A 20,955-nucleotide genomic window follows, 5' to 3' on the forward strand; every position below is an offset into this window, starting at 1 on the left:
CCCACCCAAACGAATCCCCCTCCCTGAGACAATTACGGTTAACATCGGCTGTATATCCTTCCCAACTTTTTCTTATGAGATTTTCTCTTCTTATGAGATTGTTTTTTAACGACAATGGGATGCGACCATATGTGGTTTTCAAAGGTGTTTTTTCCACCTAACAATATACAGCAGCATCCTCCCGAGCAGGTGACACAACGGGTGGCTGCAGGGCCAGTGGTTTGATGGGTTCTCTGCTGTCACCGCAGTAGTCCTTGCAATCTAAACAAGACTGTGAACACCTTCATACCCTCACATTTGCATACATGTCCAGGTATCCCTCTGGGATACCCAGATTGGGTTTCCGGATCAAGTGCGCAGACGTGGAAAGAGCTTTTGTGCCCCTCTAAAGAGCCATGTGTGACGAGCTGGAGAGAACGTTCTCCGGCATTCTCTACCACAGGGTCCCAGTTGCCCAGGGAGCCAAGGAAAGGCAGGGTCCTGGGTCCTTACTCTAGCTCCTGCAGCAACAATGTTTTGTGCCTTAGTTTCCTCATTAGTCAAAATATTGCCCTCGTCTACCAGTGGCCCTCTACCTTCCCCAAGGAGCGAGGGCTGGGAGATCAGGCTCCTCTGAGAAATGGGCCAGACACTTCTTCTCCAAAAGGGTAGACAGAGGTCTCACCTGGTGGGTGATAAGTCCTGGAGAACAAGGCCACATGCTACAGTAGAGTAAGGCTGAAGAGCATCCCCCCCACACCTCCAGCCCCTCTGTGCCAAGCTCCATCACACCTCCAAGGCATGTGCTGCATTCTCTGCCCAACAGGTTCTACACCCCTTCCCCTTTGTCATTTTCCTCTCTCTCTCCCTTACCTGATGTGACTTCATGACCCAGCTTATAACCCCCTCCAGGAGGCCACCCCTGACTCCTTGGTCAGGGTCAAGTGCCACTCTTCTGAACTGCAAAGCCTCTGGGCCACTTGGTACTGAGGTATCTGATCCCCTGCTGGTCTCCTCTACCTAACTTGTCTTTCTTTTCTCTCTCTCCCTCTGTCTTTTTTTTTTTTTTTTTTTTTTTTTTTTTAAGATAAGATCTCGCTGTGTGCCCAGACTAGAGTGCAGGGGCGCAACAAAGGCTCTCCACAGCCTCAAACTCCTAGGCTCAAGGGATCCTCCTGCCTTAGCCTCCCAAGTAGCTGGGATTACAGGTGCATGCCACCACACCTGGCTAATTTTTCTGGTTTTTTGTAGAGACAAGGTCTCACTATGTTGCCCAGATTGTTCTCAAACTCCTGGGCTGAAGCGATCCTCTTGCCTCAGACTCCCAAAGTGCTGGCATTACAGGTGTGAGCCACTGTGCCGGCCCTCATCTCTTTCAAGATCAGGCCCATCTCTGGGTCACAAATGCAACTCCAGTGCCCAGCACAGAGCCTGGCACAAGGAGGCCCCGTAAATATTCACCGGATTAAAAAGGCCCAGTAAGTGTCATCTCCAGGGCCTTCTCTAGGAGATCCAATCTAGGCCAATGCAGCCCTGTCGCCTTAGACATGGCCTCCCTGCCAGCCCCTCCCTGCCAGCCTCAGTTTCCCTAAACAACCTCCACAGTCCAGGCCAACTCTGCTACTCTCTTCTCTGCACCTTGAACCCTGGGCCTACCTTGCATGGGGCAGATGATGGGAAAGTTGGTATCCACGGCTCTCCATTCCCGGGACATTGTCTTTCTGCCTAGGCTTGGCCAAGCCCCCATGGACCCTCCGCCCCATCCCCATCCCCAGTGTCTGCTGGCTCTCAGTGTCCAGGGCTCCAGCTCTTGCTTAAGTGGAAGCCAGAAGGGGGTCTGGGCAGCAGGTCTGGGCACTCAGGTCAAGAAGCAGCAGGCCCAGGGGGTCTGTGCTCAGGAGAGTGTGAGAGGCCCCCCTGGCCCAGGGATATGTTTACAGCTTTGAGAAAAACAGCAACTCCCAAGGCTATTTTGGAAACGTAATATGTACTTTGGGTCTCTCCACTGTTTATTCCAAGTGACTGTGCTGCCCTGGAGGTAAATGTAGGGCACCTCAGGGTAATCTCCCGCATACTTACTCACCCGCAGCCGCCCTGGAGCCAGCTGCCTGGGAGCCCAGATTTTCCTTATCATGTGCAGCCTGAAAAAAATGAGGGGCTGGCAGCCAGGCAGAGCCCACCAGGCGAGAGTCAGCACACCTGGGTTGAAAGCAAGGCTCTGCGGCCTTAAGCCAAGTCATTTCCCTAGGGCTCAGTCTCCTCACCTGTAAAATGGGTGAGAATGACCCCACCTGGATTAAATGAGGATGGGCAAACACAAACTGGCTCCAGATGTGGCCAAAAAAAAAAAAGCACAGAACACAGGATCCTAGGACATCAGACGGGGACATCCAGGTCATTCATAAATGAGAAGTCTGAAGCTCAGAGGTGGGAGGTGACATGTCCAAGGTCCCACACAGGCAGTGACTGGCTCAGTGCAACTCCAGAGACTAGGAGCTGCCTGCCATGCGGCTGGTAAGGGGAGGAGAACATTCCAGAGCAATCTCCAGGAGGGAGGAGGGAAGAGTGACAAGGACCCAGCCAACAAAAGACACGTTGGGCTTGTGCAACCAAGGATGGGTGACAGGGCAACGGCCACCTGTCTGTGCAGCGCCATCATCGTCCTCACTGGCCGGGAAGGGGCAGGTTCCAGCGTAGCTGAGACAGGTAATTAGACTGCAAACACGCGCACAAAAGAATTAGTGACTAAATACAGCTCAGGGGGATGGACTCATTACTTAATCCCAGGCTCCTGTCATCATGGCCGGCCCTGGCATTCCACCTGATGTGAACCAGTGGGGAGTGCGGAGGCAGGGCACCAGGCAACCCCACAACACACGAATGAGTGTTCCACCAACCCATGGGGCTGGAGAGAGAAGTCAGTCCCCTTAAGATGGGAGGGGGAATGAAATGGAGCAAAGCCTCCCAGGGACCCTTCCATGACTCTCAAGCCCCTCGGAGGGCATCTTTATTGGAGCTTGTCATCTTCTCACCCCCATTCTGCTGATGGGGAAACTGAGGCGCAGTGACTCATCCAGGGTCACATAATCATAACAGCATTATGGAGGCTCCCATTGGCCTGGCCCAGCCCCCACTGGGGGGCCAGAGCCTTGGAGCCCTCAGTTGGATGGAGGGTCCCCCAAGGGAAATCCCCCAAGTGCTGCCCAGATACTGCCGGGCACCCCACACAGGGGAGGCAGCCCCAGCTATGCAAAAGAACTGGCACCAGCACAGCCTCTCTTCTCAACTCCAACCCAGCGGGGGGCTCTCTTCTGCCTGAGATTTGGGCCTCCAGCCACAGGATTCCCAGCCCGGACTCAGCAAAAAGCCAAAAAGAAGATGGTCCAGGCCAGCACAGCAAGAAGGAGCCAGCCTGGGGCAAAGCGGGAGGCCATTTGCAGCCGCCCCCTGCCCCTTATCCCAAAACGCTTTGATGTCAGGCAGAGCTGGGATGGGTGTCCAACTCAGCCACTCCCCAACTGGTGATCTGCTAAAGCGACTTTACCTCTCTGAGCCTCAGTTTCCTCATCTGTAAAATGGGAATAACAATAGTACCTACACCTCCCTGGATGGTGAAGACCCCACAAGATCATAAACACCAGTGCTTCACATTATTTTGCTCCTCTTAGCGAGCAAGCCCCACCTCTAGCTGCTGGGAACGCTGGGAGGGAGGCTGCTGGGAGGGCTGCTACAGCATCCAGGGCCCCGGGCTTGGCTAAGCTGCGCCATGCTTCCGCTTAGAAGCTTTGCCTCTGGGTTCCCTCTCCCATGCTGGGACTGGGGAACTGTCTGGTATCCAGAGTGACCAAGTGCCCAGCACATAGTAGGCCCTCAACCAGTACTGACTGGATGAATGAGCTTGTGAGCTGGAGCCACAGGGCATAGCCACCAGCAGGGCCTTGGGGGAAGCCCAGCTCTGCCTGTGCTGACTTACTGTGTGGCCTTGAGTCCATCCCTGCACCTCTCTAGACCTTCTGCACAAGGAAGCTCTGACCACATCAGGGACTCAGACTCCCCCACCTCGCAGCTAGGGAGACCCTGCAGGGAGCGTGGCCAGAGGACAGCCTGCCCAGTGGGGAGCCCCTTCCCAACTAGCCTGGCCCCCCAGGGACAGACAGCAGGGTCCACGCCCACCCCTGCAGGCCCTCAAAGGCAGTCGGCAGTCTCCTCCTGGTGACTTTGCCTTGGGACAGATGGGACACAGTGTGGTATCTGTCAGGCCAGATGGCCTGGTTGGCCCCAGGGGCTGGGACACCAGCTGGGAGTCCAGCCCTGGCAGACAACACTGCTTAACCCCTTCTTGCCCCAGCCACAGGAGCCAGTGTCCCCCCGGCAACTTAATCACTGCTGGACACTCAGGCCTCTGTCCTCTCCCCTTGGAGGTGAGGGGCCTCCCTGGCACCTCTAGGGCCAAAAGGGAGTCTGGGAGACTGTGGGAGAAAGGAAGCCACAAGGTGGGTGGGAGCGGAGGAGGTGCCACTGCTTGGCCCTGAGGGCAGCCCAGGACCGCCAGGAATCTGCCAACCCAGGGAACCAGCAGGCAGGAGCACTGATTCCAGGCCAGGGAGCCCTCTGGGGCCACATGGGGCTGGCTGTTCTGCTTCCAGGACATCTGTCTGTGGCAGGGACCACCAGGCCAAGAGGCCACCAGCCACCTTTATCAAGCCCCCTGCCCAAACCACAGAAACAGCATTGCATGAAGGAGGACATCCAATGCAGACAGGCTGGCTGAATGGCTGTGGATGTGTTGCTCAACCTCTCTGGGCCTCAGTTTCCCCATCAGGAAAGATGGGACCAGAGTGATCCCTGGGATCCAGGCCACTTCTGGCTCAGAGGGCTCCATGACTCCTGAAAAAGGAATGTGCCTCCCTCCCAGAAACTTGTGGGATCCTACAGGGAACCGCCAGATCTTTTCTGCATGAAGTTTGTGTCTCAACTTGTATCTGAGTCAAGGCACAGTCTCTCAGGAAATGGAGAAAAGGGAGATTGTAGGTGGGAAGAGGGTACACAGCAAGATAACGGTGTTGCCTTGAGAACCACCAGGGAATTGATGTCCAACCACTTTCCTCCTCTGTGAAAGGCTAAACAAAGGGGGAAAGGCAGCAGTAGGGATCATGGTTAGACACCAGGAAGCACTTCCCTGGAAAAGGCCATGAGGACACTGGACGGCCTGTCTCAGAAAGGGCTTTGGAATGTGCTTCCTAGGCAGTAGGATCTTCAGGCAGGATTTGCAATGGTCCTAGCCCCAAGATGAGGAAGGAACAGATGACCTCTGGAGACCCCTGGAGGAAAACAAGCCAGTGTTCAGTAGGGTAAAGTAAACAGGGCCTTGAAGTCTCTCCCCTCAGGGGCTCAGCCAACCTGCTGTTCCAGACGCGGGAGGGTGTCATCTCAGGGCAGAGCATGGCCAAGCTTGGCCCCAGTGTAGGGCCTGCATGCTGGTTCAGTAGACACCTCTGGAAGTCTCCCAGAACAGAGTCTGCCAGCAACTCCCAAAAAGCCAAGAACACATCAGAACAGCAGAGGAGGGAGGAGCTAGGTAAGGCGGCTGCCGGCCAGGAGTGAGAGCTGTCTGTTGACACAGCGGAGAAGCAGAAGCATGGGGCTGGACCTACAGACCTGACTTTGAGCCCTAGCTCCGCCACCTGCCATGCAACTTTGGGCAAGTCACTGTCCCTCTCTGACATAAGGGAGAGAAAAGATCTAACCAATCTCTAAGGACTCTTCCAGCCCTGATTTAACAGTCACTTGGCAAGCTCCCCAGATTCCGCAAACTCCTAGTTCAGGCAGCATCATCCCCAAAGCCCAAGCGTAGGACCTGAGCACAGTGGCCCAGAAAAGGATAGATGGATGGACAGACGGATGGATGGATGGATGGATGGATGGATGGATGGATGGATGGTTGGATGGATGGACAGACAGATGGACAGATGGATGGAAGAATGAATGATCAAGTAGGGTAATCCTGGCAAAGAAGAGCAGAAGGTCCTAGGTGTCCCCTGGGATGACTCCTTACACCTGCCCACAAGGCCTCCCTGGAATCACCTGCCGGTGATACAGACCCTCCAGTATCCAATTCCCTTCTTTAACTCGTATGTACATGTGCAAATACCCACACATGCAGATACAAATACGCAACACGTGCTCGAAGCAGTGACCCAACTCTGAATCCTGACAAGAGAAAGCTCCAGGTCCCCCGCAAAACCCATGAGGTTTATCTGCTCCAGTCTGATTCTAGGGTATCTTGGCTTTTAGAATTCCCCTTCCAAAGCTGGGTGCAACACGAGACTCTAGTGGTGGAACCCAGTGGTGATCTTGGAAGCCAGAGACCTGAGGTCACGTGCCCACTCTGCCGCTTTCTAGCTTTGACAAGGAACAAGTCATTTTACCTGGCACGACTCAGTTTTCTCATCTGTACAATGGACATACCCACAGCCACCTTGCTGGAGTGGTGCGATGTTCCAGAGAACACATGTGTGAGGCTTCAAACGCTGCAGTGGGTAGACAGGGTGCTCTTGGGAAGTGAGCAAGATGGCTATAGAATTATGAGATCTTGGCTCCCTTCTTAGAGGGGCTGAGCATAAGCCAAGCCTTCCAAGGCTTCTCTGTTTGGGCCCTGCAATCCCTTCCACCTCGTTTCCCACCTTGGGCGGTGATGTGCTTGGGCTTAAACCGGGCAGAAGCTACAAAGCAGCCTTTGTCTCACAGATGAAACCCTAAACCAGCTGCCCTGACGTCAACCCTGGAAAAACAATGCCAAGCCAGCCTTCAACGTCACTCCTCTGCCAAGGTCTGAGAGTGGGCCCTTCACCCACAAGGCCTCGCAAGGCAGTCCATGAAAACACAGAAACCATCCACCCATCGCCTACGGAGGCCCAGAAGGAGGAACAGCTGCCGTTCTGCTGCTGGGCGCAGGGCAGGGTTTGAACCCCTGTCTTTCAACTCCCGTATCTCAGCCTGCCAGAATGAGCTCGCGTGTGTGGCAGAGAGTACTTTCGGTAACAGTCTGCAAGAGGCAGGTTCGAATCTTGGTCCTGGCCCTACCTCATCGTGAGACCTCAGACCAGCAATGTGATCCCCTGAGGTTGCTTCCAAATCCACACAAGGGGGAGGCTGAGACAGTCCACGATCCCCAGGGAGGTGGGGACAGCGAAAGACTTCCCCATTCATGTCCACATTCCATCAGGCCCTCCTAGGAGCCACAGGCTCCAGGCGACACCCTGCGCTGGACACAGCCTTGAATGCCAGGTCTTGCCTTCCCGGTCACCCTGTGCTGACAGTCTGCTCGAGAAGAGAGGGGACATGACCTCCTCCTCACTGCCCAGGCAGCTCTACTGGGGAGAGGAAGTGCTCAGAACACAAAAGGCCAGTCTTCAGCCAAAGGGGGAGGGAGCAGGCAGTTCTCACTGTGCCCGTTTTCCTTTTGTATGAGATGAGATGGAATGATGAGACCCACAGGGTGTTGGTGAGCCTGGCCCAGGAAAGGCTGCCCTGTCTCCTCATCTCCGGGGTAAGCCCTGGAGCTGGAAGGCTTGAGAACTTTGCCTAGAATGTTGGAGTTGGGTGAACCATAGAGGCTGATCCTTCATTCCCCGCAAAGATTATGTTTCCAGAGCTCCTTGTCTGGGGATGTGGCCTGACAAATAGTACTTTGGGATTTGCACATGTTTTTATATGTACAAATTGGGGCCTGGGGGCTGGTGGGAGCCAGGCCAGGGCAGGAGGGAGGGAGCGGTAACAGCTGAGGGCCCAGCGGCACACTTAGCACTCTGCAGGCAACATCAAATCCTTGCAACCTCATCAGCTAAGACTGTCATCCCCATTTTACAGATGAGAGAACTGAGGCTCAGAGCAGTAACACAACTCCAAGCAGTGTCACCTCAGAGCCAGAGCTCCCACCCAAGAGAAGGCCCAAATCACGGGCCAACAGGAAACATGAAGCAAGAGCAAATGAAGCAATTTCTTTTTAATTCCCCACAACTGAATTATGCCTTAGGGCTCAGAAAAAGAATAACTTACAAGTTGGAGGTCCCTCAACTTGGCACCAGGTTAATTCTGGCTCTGCCAGCAGTAGCTTGCTGAGTTCAAGCCTTCAGTCTCCAAGTCAGATGAGTCCTGATGTTTTATTTTATATTATTATTATTATTTTGAGATGGAGTCTCATTGTGTCGCCCAGGCTGGAGTGCAGTGGCAAGATCTTGGCTCACCGCAACCTCCACCTCGCAGGTTCAAGACATTCTCCTGCCTCTGCCTCCCAAGTAGCTGGGATAACAGGCGCGTGCCACCACACCCGGCAAATTTTAAGTCCTAATGTTTTAAATGCTAATATTTTCTTTAAAGGCAAGTGTGAAACCAACTGCAATGTAATATCAAGACTCGGCCAGGCATGGTGGCTCACATCTATAATCCCAGCACTTTGGGAGGCCAAGGCAGAAGGATCACTTGAGGCCAGGAGTTCAAGACCAGCCCTGGCAACATAGCAAGACCCTTATCTCAACAAAAATTTTTTTTTTTTTAAAAATTAGCTGGCCGGGCGCGGTGGCTCAAGCCTGTAATCCCAGCACTTTGGGAGGCTGAGACGGGTGGATCACGAGGTCAGGAGATCGAGACCATCCTGGTGAACATGGTGAAACCCCGTCTCTACTAAAAAATACAAAAAACTAGCCGGGCGAGGTGGCGGCGCCTGTAGTCCCAGCTACTCGGGAGGCTGAGGCAGGAGAATGGCATGAACCCGGGAGGCGGAGCTTGCAGTGAGCTGAGATCCGGCCACTGCAACTCCAGCCCGGGAGACAGAGCAAGACTCCGTCTCAAAAAAAAAAAAAAAAAAAAAAAAAAAAAAAAATTAGCTGGGTGTAGTGGTGTGTGCCTGTAGTCCTAGCTCCTTGGGAGGCCGAGGCAGGAGGATTGCTTGTGCCCAAAACAAGAAAGAAAGAGGGAGAGGAAAGGAGAGCAAGACAGAAGATGAGAGCCAAGAAGAGCATGAGGAGGGAGGAGGGGACAAGACAGGGAAGAAGCAAGCATAGGACAGGCCAAGTTCTGGCAGTGCCAGGCTCAAGCCCAGGAACCAGGAGCAGCTCCACACTGTGTCCTGCACAGCAGCTCAACTCCAGGCTCTTGTACAAGCTGTCCTCTCTATCTGGAGCACCCTTTCTCCTTCTCTTCCACTCTTACTGAACCTTCCAAAAACAACCTCGGTGATGTCACCTCCAGGAAGCCTTCCTTGACTGGCTCTAAACTGGCTTGGGTACCTTCCAGAATCCCTGGGTTTGGGGCACCCCAGGGTCTCACCAGTGTCCCACCCAGACCTCCAAGACTCTCTGGTCCTGACTTTGCAACAAGCTTTTCCTAAAGCTTCCACTACCACCCCCCAAGATGGCCTTCTGCCTATTACCACAGTGGGTCAGGAGCAAAAAGGGGGTGCCAGTGGGCCCTGGGAAGATGGGCTGACCCTATACAGAGAGGAGTCTGTCTGCCGGGGAATTTCACAAGGTCTACTTAGACCAGTAGCTCTTCCCCTCCCCCAAGACAGCAAACAGGCGGCAGCGAGCCAAGAACCGTCTTAAATAACCCAAGTAATAAAGATGGCCAATTAAGAGGGCGGAAGGCGCTGTCTCCACTGCGGGGGCCTCTTTCCATCGAGCAGCAGATGAGCAGGGTCTGTGTGAACACACATCCCAGAGTCGGAGCACGCAGGCCAGAGAGCGCTGAGCAAGCATCTCAGAGACAGGCCCCACCCCCAGCACGGCCACGTGGAGGGGCTCCTGCCAGGGCAAAGGCCCAAATGCCATTCGATTCCTGCCCAACTCCTCTCCCCAGAACCCCCAGCCTTATTTAGTGATTTTTGCCACGGCAGCCGGAATCAGAGCACCATCATCGCCCTTGCCTTCCATGCAACGTGACCATTCCCACTTTCCAGATAAGAAACAGAGGCTCAGAGAGGCAGAGTGACTCTCCCGCGGTCTCAGAGCTGACAGGCAGCAGAAATATATGCTGCAGGTTCCTCTCTTCCCAGCTTTTGGGTTCCACATAAACCTTCTCCCCTAAGCTGTCTAACACAGCAGGTTTCTGTCCAACATCCCATCCCAGGATCCGGGGAGGTGTGAATGTAAAGGCAAGAGAGGACAAGGCATTGCATGGAGCTTCACAGAGCTTCAGGCTGCGCGGGAAGTTGGAAAAGAAACCGCAGAGCAGGTAGAGCTCAGGACTCCCAAGGATTTAGTCCCTACAGGCACTCCACTTGCCAGTTTTCAAAGTGCTTCACAGGTACCATTTTAGACGGTCTTCCAAACAGCCTCATGAGGTCAGATTTATTACTCCCATTTCATAGAAGTGAAAACTGAGGCTCAAGCAGGAAAGGGCCGTGCCTTTCTGGTACTGCACAGGTTTAAGGTTGGAACTGGAGCCTGACTTTCTGGGGTCAGATCTGGGCTTGCCACTTTCTTTTTTTGTTGTTGTTTTTCTGTTTTTTGTTTTTCGTTTTTTGAGGTGGAGTCTCACTCTGTCGCCCAGGCTGGAGTGCAGTGGTGAGATCTTGGCTCACTGCAACCTCCACCCTCCAAGTTCCAGTGATTCTCCCGCCTCAGGGTCCTGAATAGCTGGGATTACAGGCACCTGCCACCTCGCCTGGCTAATTTTTTAAATTTTTTTGTAAAGACGGGGTTTCACCATCTTGACCAGGCTGGTCTTGAACTCCTGACCTCATGATCCACCTGCCTCAGCCTCCCAAAGTGCCGGGATCACAGGCGTGAGCCACCACACCCAGCCTGGGCTTGCCACTTTCAAGGTGTCTTGGCCCAGTTCCCTCCCCTGTCTCTGTGGCTCAGTTTTAGCATCTCTAAAATGGGCTAAGGACAGTACTCAACTCACAGGGTTATTAGAGCTTCCATGAATTAAATGTTTGCAAACTGCTTTGAATGAAGCCTGGCAAAGAGTAAATGCTGTATAAATATTTAATGAAATTCATTAACTAATACATGTTTATTGTGCTCCTACTATCCACAAGCACTGTTGGAGAAGGTACTGGGTACATGCTGCTATCACGTGATGCTGCCACATGGCATGACACATTTGTCTATGTCCCCAGATTCTGAGTTATCGAGGGCAGGGGCCTAGCCCATGGTGGGTGTTCAGCCACTGTTCTGAGAACACCACCTCTTTGGCTCCTCAGACATCCACACCCGGCAGTCTCATCTTCCCCAACAAGAGGCGCCAAATGATTGTAACAACTTCCCTGTTCCCTGGCAAAGTTCACAGCACTGACTGAAAGCAAAAGCTAGGGAGACTCCAGCCCAGGGCGGAGGTGAGCTCCCAAATAGCCACCAGAGCGCCCAAGGCCCTCTGCTACTGGTGATCCGTGGATGAGAACCTCTGGCTGTGCTGCCCTGAGGACACTCAGGGGCTGGGCAAGATAAATAGAGCATTAATTCAGAGTCTGAGATCCACAGCCTGCCCCAGCTTTGCTAGACGACATTTCACAGAAGTGAAAACTGAGGCTCACAGCAGGAAAGTGGCTTGCAATGGGCATGGCCCTTTCTGGGTACAGCACAGGATAAAGGTTGGATCTTGAGCCTGACTTTCAAGTTACTTCTCCTCTCTGAGCTTCGGTTTCCATCCTGCAGTGCCACCACCGGGTTTAAATGAGACCTCATGGAAACCACCAGACGGGTCATAATATGTGTTCCCTGTTCCCCAACTCTTCCCTTGCCAGCCCTGCCAGCCCCCAGTGAGACCTTCTCCAAAGAGCAGGGGCCTGGACAGGCCCGGGAGCCTCATCTGCCTGCTACTGCCAGTGATTCATTTGCTTTCTCAAGAAATAATTACTGTAAAGTGACAGCAGGGAATCTTCCCAGTGCAGCAGCCGCCTCCTGTTCTGCCACCCGCCGTGGCAATATTGTGACAGGTGCTGGGGAGACCCCGTGCCTCCTGCCTGCCTCCTCACCCGGAGCCAGCCTTCGCCAACCTCCAGGGACACGGGACAAGGCCACCTTCTGGGAGGAGCACTGACCTTGGGGTCCAGAGAAGCAGATGGACTCATGGCGAGATCTGGGACAGATGTCTTCACCTCTCTGAACCTCTTACTTGTAAAATGAGCATAATCACTTCCCACCTCTTGGGACTGCTCTCATAATTATCACTGCACCTAGCACAAAGTAGGTGCTCAACAAACAGGAGCATTAAGCCATATTGATTTATTTTCAAACCCTTTTGCAAAATGTTTTCCTACTGCACTGTTTGAATTGATTTTTACCTCCACCCTGAGAAGCAGCACTTGTAAGAAACCCCACCCCCATTTTAGAGAGCAACAAACTGAGAGGCAAGCAATTAAATGGCATGCACGGAATTGTGCTACGTTATGGAGAGAATGCAGTCTTCACAGGGTTGCTGGGCAAGCCCACTTTCCCACTGTCCCCATTCCCAGGTGGGCATAGTGAAGAGCAGACCACACTGCAGGCAAACCCAGAGCAGAACCTGGGCTCCACGGACCCTCGAGAGAACCAGGCATTGCCATTTGCCAGGTTTACTGTTGGGTGACAGCTACCCTCTCTTGTACCAGATCTAGAATGAGAAACCACATCCTGCCCAGGAAGCCAAGCGCCCGGTGCCCAGTGTGGGTGGGAGGATACTCCCCTGGTGGGCAGGCGGCGGCAACGTCACAAACCTTTAGCAGCCTCCCATCTGGCCTGGAATTTTCTAAGCACCTCACAGTCTGGCAATGCTCAAAGGGCTGTGCAACCCACAGATGCTGCCAGCAAAGGGCACGGGACACCCTCTCCCGGTTTCCAGCTTGGTTCTCAACCTCTGCCCACCCCACAGGGCCAGCGCAGCTCAGCCTCTGTAGGGCACCCACTCTCTGCCCTGTGAAATCATTCCGAACTTGACCATTTACACGTGCTGTGCTGTAGCTAGGTGAGCCCATCTACCTCTTCCACAACCTCCAGACACAGAGCTTAGCATCCCTGTTTTACAGATGAAGAAACTGAGGCTCGAGAGGCAGTGACTAGCCCAAGCTCACTCAGCTTTTAACTGCTGCCCTGGGGCCCCAGCACCCAGCACTGCCAGGCTTGGGGGTTCATTCAAACTTTGAACTTTGGCCCAGACCTTCTGATTCCAAGTGCAGGCCATCCCCTCCACAAGCAGCCTAATCCCTGGACGTGGTCTATGTCGTCTGTCTTCTGTCTCATCCTCCTGGAGGCCTACTAGCTCACAGCAGCCAGACACAGAGGCCTCCCTGCTGCATGAGTATTTACTCAGCATGGACCTTGGCCAGGTCCTGGCTGGGCTCTGCCAGTGGGAGACGAAGCCAGAGCTGGAGCCGGCCCCCACAGAGCTTCCAGTCGATGCAGGCGCAGACACATGCCAGGTAGTTACAGCTCCGGGTGTGGAGGGCTGTGATGTGGAAGGTAGTGGGCGCTCAGGACCGCCTGACAGCAGAAAGTCAGGAAAAAGCAACACATCCCTAATCCTGAGTACAGGGACGTGGCAGGGCTGCCTCCTTCCCGTCCCAGGCCTTCAGCCATCCGCGACATAGGAAATAAATGGAATGCCAGCCGGCTTTCACCTCTCAATGCAATCAAAAGCCAGGACTGCAAATGCAAAGCCCACAGCCTCCGGTGTCACTGACACATGGCACAGTTTAAATCAATTCTCCTGGAAGGCAACGCATCTCGTTGCAGCAAAGGGCGTGTTCAAATTCCAGGTCTACCCTTCTGTGTCCTTCAAATAGTCATGTGTGGGGACGTGAGCTACAGGACTGAACGGAGAGCCTGGTGTGTGCATCTGCATGTGTGTGTGCGTGTGTGTGTGTGCATGTGTGTGAGACTGTGCATACACGTGGGGGGAAGGGGGACCCAGGGGCCCCGCATCCGGTCTCGTTTGCCAAGGCAAAGCCCCGCCTCGCATTCCTCTGAGAAGGAATCTTCAGCGTCAGCTGTCTCCCTGCTTCCTTTTCTTTTCTGGGACCTCATTCTCCTCCCTCTAGCTTGAGGCTCTGAGAATCGCTCCCAAATTTGTCCCCAGTGAGAATGCCAACCCAGCCAAGGGATTCTGTAATATAGTTCTCAAGAGACCCAAGGCGCTAGATGGAGGGGTTTGTGTGTTTCTCTTAAAGGAAGTTGGGAGAAAGGGCTGGGGGATGGCGAGAGATTTCCGGAGGCACAAATCAACGGCTAAGAGTAGGTCAAACAGGCTTCTTAGATGCTGGACAAAGAAGCAGCCCTTTCCCTCCACCCCCAACACCACCTCTGGCGCCTCCGTGGGACAGAGAGAGCGGCAACGTGCCCTGAAATGGACTTGTTAGGCAGTCAGGGCCATGCTGAGAAATCCTTGTAAATTAAAGGAACAGACTTTGCCAGGGGAAGGGGGCTGGGCTGGGGAGTGGGTAGGCATGCCCAAAACCTGCCAGGCCCCAGGTACCTTAACACCAGACCTCATTTGTTCCTTCTCAATCCCTGGGAGAGCAACAAGATGACCCCTCTTTTACAGAGGACAAAGCGGGGAGCTCCACGGGCAGCTTGGAGTGACCAAGCCACTTGCCCATGTTCACACGGACAGTGGCAGAGCCAGGATGTGAAACCCTGTTCCACCATCAAAGGCTGCCTCACTGGAAAATCAGAAATCAAGAATCCGTATCGGTGCCAGCTTCAGAAATAACGAAAGTGTCAATGGGAGTGGCAGGGAACAAAGCCCTCAGCTTTCTATTCCAGGGCAGCATTCGAGCTTTGGGACATTCAGGGGCCAGCACCCACCTGCTTGAGGGCCCCCCTGGGGTGTGACGAGAACGGGCAGGGGACACTCCAGCTGACCCACCCACCATCCCTTTTTGGAGTCCTTCATTCCGGCCGACAGCCCAGCCCCTTCCGGCTCACAGTCAGAAATAGCTGTGACAAAAGTCCCTCCCATCCCAGAAAGTGGCTTTTTAAAAAAAATGTTTAAAGCAGACACACAAAAAGATGGAAAGAACCTAACAAAGCCTCGACTGCAGGAAGATGATGCGGGCATCACGTCGAGGTGGGGAGGCCAGCTCTGCACAGCAGATGGAAGGTCTGCCCAGTTCGGCACAGACAGACAGCCCCCTCTGGGCCTTGGTTTCCCCACCTTTAAAATGAAAGCACTCAGCTGAATCAGCAGTTTCTTTCTTTTCAAAAACTGCAGAACACTTTTTAAAATGGAATCTTTTTTGGACAATCTGGGAGTCAGAGAAGCATGGAGTTACGGTGGGCAACATGGGTCAAATCTCAGGTGCTCAGCCTCCCACTGTCCCCGAAGTCTCCCAAGGCGCCCTGCTATGGACTCCAGGGCTCTAAAAAGCCCACTTGAAAACCACCAGGCTGGATGATCACAGTGGTCTCTCCAGGCTCCCAAACCACCCTCCAATCACCCCAGGCACCAGGAAAAAAGAAACCTAGCCTCCAGGCTGACTTCAACTGGGGGGCGCATACACTCAGCCCCTCGCACGGGAGGGAACAAGGCCAGCCAGCTGCAAATCACACTGGGCCTGAGGGGGCCAGGATGGCTGGACAGGCTTCTGGACAGGGGCACCAGGCCCCCAAAAGAGTCGCCCTGTCTGACAGGCAGCTAGGCCAGCACTACCATGCCGGGCAACTTCCTCCACCAGCCCAGGGCAACTTCCTCTACCAGCCCAGAGCAACTTTGCAGCAGCTGCCAGGCTGGAGGGACCTTTTTCTTGACAACCTGAAAGCTTTCCCGCGTCCTTCCTTGGAGCCAATGAAGAGAGGGGACACGGTTGAACCAGTTAAGCTGGGGGATGGGATGACCAGTACTGCCCATGCCTAGAGCCTGGACCCTAGTCATCTGGGGCAGAGACAAGAGAGGGAAGGGGGAGCCCAGAACAGAGAAAGGCTTCAGAGAACACGCTGTGGTCTCCAGACGCAGAAAGATCAGCCACGACGCGGGCCTCCTGGAGTCACGGACCTCAAGTAGGGAGCTGAGAGAGCTCACCTACAGGAACTCCTGCATGTAAAGGTGGAGGATCTGAGGCCCAGAGAGGGCAGCGGTTGGCCAGAGGTCACACAGCACCTAGTGGCAGAGCTGGACCTAAAGTCCAGGTCTCCTGGATGCCAACTCAGGGAACTCTCCACTGTTGAGTTCAGATAAACTCAGTGGGAATCTCCAGGGAAAAGCCCCCAGCTTGCAAAGTCAGAACAGGATATTTTAGTGGCCCTGGGTGGTGACAGAGTAGAGATGTTTGTTTTGGTTTCCAAATCAACGCTTGACAACCTTGTCCTCATTGTGGCTTCAGCGACCACATTTCCCACGTGGTAAAGACCTGGTTGGGCCAAGGGAAAACCAAAGCAGTGGTGACTGGGGCCAGGGCCCAGGCACCCCAGGCCAGGGTCTCTGGTTTGGGTTGGTGTTTCCAAATCACGGTTCGTGGACCACTGATGGCACATGAGATGATGCTAGGTGGTATATGGTTGACGTTTTAAATTTAAAATATATTGAATGCCTGGGTGGATTCATAAACAAAATATGGGCTACACTACAGAGGAATATTTTTTGCTATAAAAAGGAACAGCCTACGAATACATGCTACAACATGGATGAACTTCAAAAAAACATTCTCTAACTGAAAAAAGCCAAACACAAAGACTACAGAGTGTATGATTCTATTTCTATGAAATGTCCGGAAAAGGCCAATTTCTAGAAAGACAGCAGGTCCGTGATTACCTGGGCTGGTCTTGGAATGGGAATTTTCTGTAAATGGACATGAAGGATCTTTTTGGGGGGTGATGCAATGCTCTAAAACGGAATTGTGGTAATGACTGCACAACTCTGTGAATTTGACTTGTACACTTAAAATGGGCAGCTTTTGTGATGTGTAAGTTGTACCTCAATGAAGTTGTTAAAATATTTTATGTAAGCAATAGCACAGGTGGCAGTACGTGGACGTGGCCAGAAACCACGAAGGTGGAACTCAACAAGCCTCCGGCTTGAAGATCGCTGAGTTTCACATCCCAAGTTGTCCTTTGGGGAAGCAAGTGGGGGTCTCTGGAGCTGCAGGTTCCTCTAGGTGGACCAGGGGAAACCCTGGAACCTTTTCCTTCTGGGTTAGGCTCCTTCTGGGCATCACTGCTTGGAGTTCTGTGATAGACATCCTGGGATGATTTAAAACTCTTTGTGGCCACAGCAGTACAGGCAGACACCTGGGTCTCATCCCTTAGATGGTGACTTCTCTTATGGCCAGGGGATCAGAAGCCGGCTGGGAGCTCAAACTCAGATTTCTATATTGCCAAGGCTGGGAAGACCCTTTGAGATCATCTAGCCCAGTGGTTTTTCAAGTTTTTAAAAAATGTTTATCAAATGTCTGCCATCCTTCCCAAAGAAAATTCTTAGGAGGTACCCAAAACATACTATTAACAAGTTACGGTGTTAGTGGAACCCAATGAGTTCATAGTAAGAACTTAAAGGTGAGTGAGCACATTTTTATCACTGTATTAATGTCTTAATGTTATTTTAAATGATCATTTTTATTAGCTATTCAAGGAACCCCTAAAGCATCTCTAAGAAAGCCTGGGGTTTCAAGGACTACAATTCTAGCCCACCTACCTCACTTCACAGATGGGGAAACTGAGGCTCCAGGAAAGGAGTATACTTGCTTTGGAAAAATTCAACATAAGTCTTGAGTCAACTTCAGGAACAACATGGAAGAAGAGGTGCGCGCGCATCCCAGAAGGGCGGGAAGAGAGACGCCCGCACTCCACCTGTCTCAGCAGCACCGCCTCATTCCAGGCCAGCGCCAGAAGCTGACATCACACCCCACGCCCTGGGTGCAACTTGAATAGAGCATTGCTCAATGCCAACCCATCTCCCTCCAAGACTGGGCACGGTTTTTCCATCCCCTTAGTAGCCAGGTCCAAAAAAGCATACACACAATAAAACAAACACAACACAAGCCTGAGGCATGACGACACGATCAACAGTGGCAGACAGGAGGGCCCGGCCCATCCCTCCCCAGTTTCACCATCGAGAGCAAGTGCCTGTTTCCCTAGCCTGCCCCAGTGACATTGACCATGAGGGGCGGAGAGGTGGCCTCTATGTGGCAAGGCGCCAGGTGGGCCATTCTCAAGTACCTCCAGAGAAAGAGGTAATGCAGGAGAGAGGGCACCAGGTGGGCCATTCTCAAGTACCTCCAGAGAAAGAGGTAACTCAGGAGAGAAGCCCATCTCCCAGTGGAGTGTAAGACCTACCCCCAGGAAGCGAGGCGCTGCATGAGAGAGCTTGAGGACTCTCAGCGTTTCTGCTCTCCGCTGGCTTGACAAAGTGCCTATCATCTTTAATAACATCAGCTTGATTACTTTATACCCTCCGAAGAGCATCACCGTCCTGCTCTCCCCTCGAGCAACTGTGGGCAGATTTTATTATTCCCATTTCTCGGATGAGCAAACAGGATTTCAAGTGGTTTGATAATCTCACCAGCAGGTATAAGGCTGGCATTTGAATCCTACCCAGTTGCTAGCCTGTCCAACGGGAGAATAAGGAAGGAGACCTATGCCCAGCTCCCTGGGCAGACCTTTAGAGATGGAAGGAAGGGCCCTTCTCAGTACATCCTCCAAGCCCTGGAGTTCAGAGCCAATAACTCCGAGTGGAAGGCTGCCCGTGCCTGGAACAGCGACTGCCAGGGCCAGAGGGCCCCTCTCCCAGCCAGGTCTGAGATGCCAAAGACAGACCCCTCTACCCTTATGGGAAGAGGAGGAGGATAGGAGACCCCTCTCCTCTCATCAGAAAGCCAAGCAGACAGTATTGTTGGCCAGACTGCAGGCAGGAAGCAATGACAGTTTCCCAGCTGGGGAATCTGAGCTGGGCAGGAATGCACTGGCCAGTCCTACAGAGTCTGGACCCCAGTTCTAGCCAGAGATGGTGGTCTCAGTCCATTCAATGTCCAGTCTCCAACCCAACATTATCTTCTCCTGGGGGCTTTTAAGGCTGAGTTTGTTAGGGCTCAATAAACCATGAAACTCAGGGAGTGGGGAGAAGAGGGATGAAAGGAGGCATTTTATAAAAGCTTGTGAGCAGTCTGCTATAGCTGTGGTTATCCAACCCAGCAAGCTGGACGTTACAGAGCTGGAGCAAGACGGCAGACACTGGCCCCAGGGGGCAGGGGCAGATCCATCCATTTTCAAACACATGATCTCATTTAATTCAAGAAATAAAAAGGCAGTGGGTTGGTTAGAGTTTTTCTTTTCATCTGTTGAGGGAGGGAAGCCTACTTCCTACTTCCTTGGGAAAAATATCTATGCTAGGAGACAGACTAGCCAGGAGTGGTTAAAATCTCTGGTTGAAATCCTGGTTTCACAACTCCTTCGCCAAGCCACCTTAGGCAAGTCACTTAGCATTTCTGCACCTCGGTTTCCTCATCTATAAGATGAGGATAAGTCTGCCTTACACGCTGTATTGTGCTGAGAATTAAATGAGATCACATAAAACACAGATAGTTATTATGTCACCTAGAAAACAATGTGCCTAACCAGTGACGGCATCGAGGTAGCCCCCACGGTAGCCAGCGCCCACCCCCATCCTGGGATCTAGATAATTGGGCCTTCCTGGCACGTGTAAGGCACTCTGCAAACACAGCTTCCAGCCCACCTGCCAGGACCAGCTGCCCGCCCGGCCCCCGTCCCGCACACGCATTCCGCGGCAGCCTGGACCTGGGCGCCCCCTCCCAGGGTGGCGGGGGAGGGGCGGCCACTCACCTCCGCTTGTACTCGTCGCGCTCGCGCTTCACCTTGGCCAGCACGTTGTAGAGCGCGCGGATCTCCGGCGTGATGGTGTCGATCTGCACGCCCACGCCGTCGGGGTGCACCCACGACACGCCGGGACCCTGCACGGTCTCCACGCCGCCGCCGCCCGTGCGCCGCACCTGCGTGTAGCTCCAGATGGTCCCGGGCAGGCGGCCGTAGTGCTGCGGGTGCGAGCCGCCGCCGGGGGGCAGGCCGCCCAGGGCCACGGCATTGGCGTTGACGCCGGCCGCCGCGCCGCTGCCGAGGCCGTGCCCGCCGCCGGGCGCTGGGGGCCGCAGCAGCTCGGGCCCGGTCTGCACGGCCTGCTCGCGGGAGAAGGTCTTGTAGCGCAGCCGCCGCTCGCGCTCGCTCTGCTGCTGCTCCAGCTGCTTCTCCAGCAGCCGGTTGCGCCGCTCCAGCTCGTGCACCTTGGCCAGGAAGCAGCGGAAGCGCACGTTGAGCCCCTTCAGGAGGTGGATGTTGGAGCCCAGGTCGTCCCGCAGCGCCGCCGTCACCGGCGACGGACCCGGCCCGGCCCCGCCGCCGCCGCCGCCCCCGCCAGGGCAGCCCCCGCCGCCGCCGCCCGGCGGGCAGCCGAAGGCCAAGGCCATCTCCCCGAACAGCAGCGAGTTCACCATGCGCCGGCTGCGCGGCTCAGGGCCCCGGGCCCGCGGCTCCAGGTGCGGCTCCAGCTCCGGGCAGGGCTCCCGGCGCGGCCGGGCCAGGGTGGGCGCGGGCTCCAGCGCGGCCGGCCGGGCGGTTCCAGATGCGCGCCAGATGCGGCCTCCGCAGCGACGGCGGGACGGATGGCCCCGGATGCGGGCGCCGAGGCGAGAGAGGGCACTCGGGCGCTCCTCTGGATGCGGTAGAGGCCGCGGTATCTGCGCGGGGCCAGAAGGGTCGCGGGTCGCACCGCCCGGGCTGTCAGAGACGCTGTGGAGGGGCCGCGGCAGCCGCACGCAGAGGACTCTCTGCCGGCACTGCCCACTCTGCGGCGGGCCCCGCCCACTGCAGACACTGGCCCCGCCCTCACCGCGGCCCCGCCCACCCCTCCTCCCTCTGCGGCGTTCCCCGAGCCAGAGGCTCCGCCCCACGAGGCCCGCAGAGCCGGGCCCCACCCACAGACACTTGGCTCCGCCCACCGCCGGGTTCTCCCGCTTTCGCCGCAGCGTCGACTCCGCCCAGCTCCCCGGCGGGGCCA

General features: G+C 54.6%; 1 protein-coding gene across 5 annotated transcripts in view; it reads right to left on the reverse strand.

Moving 5' to 3' along the window:
• IFFO2 (intermediate filament family orphan 2) overlaps nt 1-20,746 on the reverse strand; it is a 50,766-nt gene extending 30,020 nt beyond the window's left edge. For 4 of the 5 annotated variants that reach the window (XM_031664886.1, XM_031664889.1, XM_031664883.1 and 1 more), the window contains exon 1: nt 19,728-20,746. In XM_031664886.1, coding sequence (XP_031520746.1) covers nt 19,728-20,392 — 665 coding nt within the window. In that variant the 5' untranslated portion in view covers nt 20,393-20,746. The remainder of the gene's footprint in view (nt 1-19,727) is intronic. The other variant, XM_003891220.4, reaches the window with a different exon arrangement.
• Between the last annotated feature and the right edge of the window lie 209 nt (nt 20,747-20,955).

Source organism: Papio anubis, chromosome 1 (assembly GCF_008728515.1).
Source record: "Papio anubis isolate 15944 chromosome 1, Panubis1.0, whole genome shotgun sequence".
In the NCBI taxonomy this organism is placed as follows: domain Eukaryota; kingdom Metazoa; phylum Chordata; class Mammalia; order Primates; family Cercopithecidae; genus Papio; species Papio anubis.